The sequence below is a fragment of the Morone saxatilis genome, unplaced genomic scaffold, assembly GCF_004916995.1.
Source record: "Morone saxatilis isolate NCDOM2014 unplaced genomic scaffold, NCSU_SB_2.0 Contig2, whole genome shotgun sequence".
Lineage (NCBI taxonomy): Eukaryota > Metazoa > Chordata > Actinopteri > Moronidae > Morone > Morone saxatilis.
Window position 1 is genome coordinate 27,388,828 of NW_023339762.1, and position 5,136 is coordinate 27,393,963.

Here is a 5,136-nt window from a genome sequence, read left to right on the forward strand (position 1 = left end):
ACTAACAGTAGTTGTTGTTTGTTAATTATGGAAATTAAATGTTATTTAAAAGGTCGTAAATGTAAAAACAGAAAACCTGATAATTATTCTAACTTGTAAATTGAATCATTGATCCAAAACAAGATCCTTTATTTTCTCCTTTGTTTGTGCAGCACTGGAGGAGATCGTCATCAGTGACGATGAGGAGGCCGTGGTTCGCTCGGCGCAGGAGGAGGAAGACGAGGCGTTGGCTCGAAGCCTGCAGGTAGGATCCTTCACCTGCAGACCAACCACTCACCTGTACCGAGTGGAAACCTCATCATGTCTCTGTCACTCACTCAGGCCCAGTTCGACCAGGAGGAGACACACAGCAGACACCAGCACCACCTCCATCATCATCATCTTCATCAGCAGAGCCACCACAGGGTGAGTCAGCGTCACATCATCTGTTCCATCACAGGCTCTCACATGTAAAGTGCTTCAATAACTGAGCTGCTGTCCTCTGCAGTATTACTCCTACATGGAGCACAGCTGGATGTCTCACATGCTGGCTGCTGTCTCTCCGCTGGTCGGCTTTGAAGACGGTGAGATCATAAACTAAATTATTATTATTATTAAAACCCTCTAAACTAACATTTAAAGTGACAGTACTTTGAGAGGAATCCAGTGTTAGAGCAGCTGCAGTTTCCCTCGTTATGAGATTATTAGGAGTCGGTTCATGAGATGAACAGTAGGTGGCGCCAGAAGAACAGATTGTAACAAGACGACATAAATTAAAGTGAATTCTACGGAAGCCTTGAAGGCAAATTATTATTTGTTTTTTATTCTGTGAAAACATGAAATTTAAACAAATGTCAAACTTATTTTTCTCTGAATTGGATTGTTTTAACTGTGAACTTTAGAAGATTTATCGTGAAGCAGCAGGTTGTAGCGTTAAGTGAACAGGAAACGGTGACGCTGACGAGAACAAATGTCGCTTCCTGCCGATCCCTCGCCTGTGAGTGTGAGACGACCTGCAGGTTTAGTGTGTGCGTATTTAAACTGATGGTTCTTCACACAGATCCGATTGGTCAACACAGGAGACGTGGCCGGGGCCGACGGAGGAACGCCCCGCTAGAGTTTTCAACAAACCTTCAGGGAAACGACTACGAGGTGAGGAAGAGGACGAGGAAGAGGAATGTTTTTATTTAGCAGATTTAAACCGACGCTGACCCGTAGAACTGCTGATGTCGTCTTTAGGCTCTGCTGGAGTTCGAGGAGCGTCAAGGAGCCGTCGTGTCCAAAAAGTTGAGCCGGAGGGAAATCCAGAGGTTTCCCACCAAAACCTTCAAGTCTGCCAGCGGCGCCGGAAACACTCAGTGAGTCCAGCAGCTGGTCTGAGCTGGACCAGGACCTCAGAGTCTACTGTCTGCTGCTGTCTGTTCTGACCTCTGACCTTCTGCTGATTGACAGGTGTCAGATCTGTTTCTGTGACTACACTGACGGGGAGAAGCTGAGGATGCTGCCCTGTTTCCATGACTACCACGTCCAGTGTATTGACAGATGGTTAAAGGTAACACGCGTTACGTTCCCGCCACAAACACAGCCAGCAGTTTCTAGAGTTACGTGTTGTTACGAACACGTTAGGAATGTTAATAATGTGATATTTCTTAAAGGGAGTTTGCGTGCAGGCGAGCTATTTTAGTTGGATTCAAACTGAAACCTGCATATGGATGCGTTGTCCAATAAGCGTTTTAGATCTCACTTACAGAAACGACGAGCCTAACCTGATAAAGGCTGATCAGGTTGATTGATGCTTTAATGATGAGAGTATTGATTAGTGACTCTGGCTTTATGCTAGTTGGTTCGGACTTTAGACGCTGTAGAAGCACCGGACTGCGATCTTTACCTCGATCCCACACTGACGGTTTCTTCCTGGATGATCACCAGAATGAAACTCTTAAAGAACTCGTGCTGTGGCCTCGTACTCTGACTGAGCTAGTTTGTTGTTTTACAGGTTTATAATGAACAGGTTAAGAGAATAAGACTGTTTTCCACCGACAGGATAACCCCACGTGTCCGATCTGCAGAGCCAACCTGGCTGACGGGGACTGCCTCGCCCCCCCGGCCTCAAACCTCTGACGTCCTCCAGAGACAGACGGGTTGGCGCTCTCGTCCCGCCAGTATTTGAAGGACCATCACCTCACAACTTGTCTTTTTTATACTTTTATTTGTTTTCTCTCTGTACTGAATCAGTGATTCTGTTTTTGTCTCGAGGGGACGGCGTCCGCTGTTTGCAATAAATTCAAAGATTTTTTTCCTCTTATGTTTGTCTCGTACTTCCAGCAGGACGAATGGGTCCTGTGGTTTCTGCCAGTGTGAGTGTCTGTTACTCTTCGTAGTAGCGTTTCTTCATGGCTCTGTACTTCCTCAGGTAGTAGAGCGCCTCCAGCTCTCGGGCCACGTACTCCCCCCGACCGATCATCTCCTTGATCTGCTCCGGGTCCTGCACCGATCTGTTTTTGGCGAACGCCGCTCTCAGACGGTCCCTGAAGTAGTCGGCTCCTTTGGGGTACTCCCGCCCGAGGTAGAGGAGCTGTGGAGGAAGGAGAGCGTTGTTCACTCAGGAGGAAGAAAGTTTCTCTTGGTATGAAAGAGAATCTTTTCTTTTCCAGGTTTCAGCAGTTCAGGACAGTCGTATCATTTACTGATCAGCCTCATAATGAGCCAGTTTTAAGGTTCATAATAAAGTGTTTCAGGGTCTTTACGGCGCTGAAATAAAAAGGGAGCGTTAACGTTTTCCCTCCAGTAAACCGGCTTTAAAGAGTCACACTGTGCAGTTTCAGACAAAATACAATGAATATTCTCCAGGACATGGCCGACTCTTTCCAGGATCTTTGGTCTTTGTAATCGATTTACAGGCGTTTCCAAGACGGAAAAACTCGTCTCTAAATTTCGATTCCAGAAGATGTGTGGGAACAGACAGAGACATGTTTGATCTTTTGTTCTTTTCTGGAAATTCTGAGACTTATTTTTCAGTCACAAACACCTGAAACTGAATAAAAAGATCAAAAATCCTGGAAATAATCTAAAAACTTTGTTAAAAATGAGTTTGGCCTAAAATGTGGAAATGAGATCATATTTAATGATACACAACTCATTTATAGAATTTAAATACGTTGTATTTGGGTCCACATTAATCTTTTACCGTCAGTTTCATCCTGATGGAATTAAAGGATTTATTCCCGCTGGTTAATGAAACTAACGCCGCTGGTTTCACCATTAAATCACATTCAGACGACGATCAGGAGTCTGATACAAACATTTCATCCAGAATCAAAAAATACAGACTCACATTTTTATAAAGTCGGACCACTTCAGCCCTCAGAGGGTTCGCCATCGTCTCAGGGGAGGAGGAAGAGGAAGAGGAGGAAGAGAAGGGGGCTGAGCTGCAAAACAGACAACCAAGTTCACATTAATCTTCAGAAAGTACATTTACTGAACAATACCTGGACTCTACTTGGAAACATTATATTGTACTTTTTACTCCGATAGCTTTAGATTCTTCTACAGACTCTAATAATGATGGTAATAAAAATGATTTACAGTGTAAAAAGAAGTTAAAATGAGCTCCATCTTTATATAGAAAATAATCAATATATATATATATATATATTAGTAGAATAATAGATTTGTACACTGTGTGGAGCCGGCCCTCCCTATAAGCCAAAGAAGCTGCTGTTAGGACCCCGCGGCCCCCAGGGGCCCCAAACTCGAGCATTGTTTGTTAATTTGACCACACAAATGTTCCAATCTGTGCTGCTGAAGTCTCCAAAGAGTTCCTCCAAAAATGAAGAAAACAACCGGAGAGCGGTTTGCTGAATTTAAAAGAGGACAAACTATTAAATGTGTTGTAAACGTTGTTTCATAAAGTTTATTGTACTGTTATATATGTGAGCCTGTGTGTGATTCTTTAAGGACAGAAACAGAATAACAAACAGCACAACGAGCTCAGCAAAATAAACTACTGAGTGTAGATATAAACAAACAATAACATTTGTAAACAGCGCAAAGGACGCTGGGATATGTATTTTAGTGGATTCAGTAATATGAACAATATGCAGAGAATAAACTACAGTGGATGTTTGAGTTACTGCAGAGAAACAGTGTTAGTTAAATATGTGTATTTATACTGACACTGATATTAATAACTAGTCATTCTGAGAACTTCCTCACTCATTAAACTGCTAACAGCTGTCAGTGGACGATGAAAGGAGCAGAAATATCAACATAAAGTTCAGCTTCAGTGTATTAATGTTATGAATGTTACTGCGCTTTATAATCAGAGAGAAGAGTCTTACCTGTCGGATGACCTCTGCTCTCCGCAGCAGCTGCTCCAACGTCGGCTCAAAGTTCAAAGTTCAGTTTGTGAGTTAGCGAGCAAGCTAACAGTGCTAACGGCGGTTAAATGTGCTAAAAGAAATAAAACTGAGTTTGTTTAAAACTGACCCGAGGTCAGCGGCAGCCTCATCAACAGTAACGTTAAACGGTAGCTTTATATTTTAACGTTTTCTAACGAGCTCAGAAAGTAAACAACCAAAGAGCAGCGCACGCAGAGATAGTAATCCCCCAAAACGGACAACAAACGCTTCCGTACATGCGCACAACTGCTTAGAGAGCAGCAGTGAATTTCGTGTTTTAAAGGATTTTTATAACCTTTATAAGGTAGCAAAAACTATATTCTATAAATAAAATGGAGGAAGATGTTATTATGATTGTTATGTCGTTTTATCAATAACTATACAGATACTAATAACACTAATACATATTTATATGGAAGCTCAAAGTTTGACCTTAAAGTGAAAATGATGAAATGAAAAAGTCATAATTATGATAAAAAAGTTGAAACTATAAGATAGAAAGTCATAATTATGAGATAAACTAATTAGTATAATTATAGATTTTTATCTCATCTCATTGTATTTTCTTTATTTTACTTGCAGAAACAGGCTCCCATACCTTCAGGTGTTTGTCATATTGTGCATGTTGGTACAATGAGACATTTAAGTCAAGCACAGCCATCATTATTATTTATTCCACCTCACTTTTCCCCTCAAGTTAAAATAGTGGAGTACGTCAGTTTGAGATCTCTGCCTTAAGGAAGCTCTCTTCTATCAG

At 41.9% G+C, this 5,136-nt stretch overlaps 2 protein-coding genes across 6 annotated transcripts in view; one reads left to right on the plus strand and one right to left on the minus strand.

The window, feature by feature from the left end:
* si:ch211-59o9.10 (uncharacterized protein LOC561841 homolog) overlaps window positions 1-2,284 on the plus strand; it is a 4,914-nt gene extending 2,630 nt beyond the window's left edge. For 4 of the 5 annotated variants that reach the window (XM_035665464.1, XM_035665465.1, XM_035665463.1 and 1 more), the window contains 6 exons: window positions 153-244; window positions 322-405; window positions 488-563; window positions 1,040-1,131; window positions 1,219-1,337; window positions 1,432-1,671. In XM_035665464.1, coding sequence (XP_035521357.1) covers window positions 153-244; window positions 322-405; window positions 488-563; window positions 1,040-1,131; window positions 1,219-1,337; window positions 1,432-1,663 — 695 coding nt within the window. In that variant the 3' untranslated portion in view covers window positions 1,664-1,671. Of the gene's footprint in view, window positions 1-152; window positions 245-321; window positions 406-487; window positions 564-1,039; window positions 1,132-1,218; window positions 1,338-1,431; window positions 1,672-2,022 lie in introns of those variants that run through there. The other variant, XM_035665466.1, reaches the window with a different exon arrangement.
* On the minus strand, window positions 2,169-4,576 carry lyrm5b (LYR motif containing 5b). The gene is made up of 3 exons (XM_035665469.1): window positions 4,320-4,576; window positions 3,314-3,407; window positions 2,169-2,554 (listed from the first exon to the last, which is right to left on the minus strand). The coding sequence occupies exons 2-3, from the start codon at window positions 3,356-3,358 to the stop codon at window positions 2,348-2,350; spliced, it is 252 nt and encodes an 83-aa protein (XP_035521362.1). The 5' UTR covers window positions 3,359-3,407; window positions 4,320-4,576; the 3' UTR covers window positions 2,169-2,347.
* Window positions 4,577-5,136: the final 560 nt, after the last annotated feature.

Coding starts and splice junctions, on each gene's coding strand:
- lyrm5b (XM_035665469.1), bottom strand. CDS start 3,358: ATGGCGAACCCTCTGAGGGCTGAAGTGGTCCGACTTTATAAAAAT. Junction 2,555..3,313: donor TGGTCCGACTTTATAAAAAT/GTGAGTCTGTAT, acceptor CTTCCTCCACAG/CTCCTCTACCTCGGGCGGGA.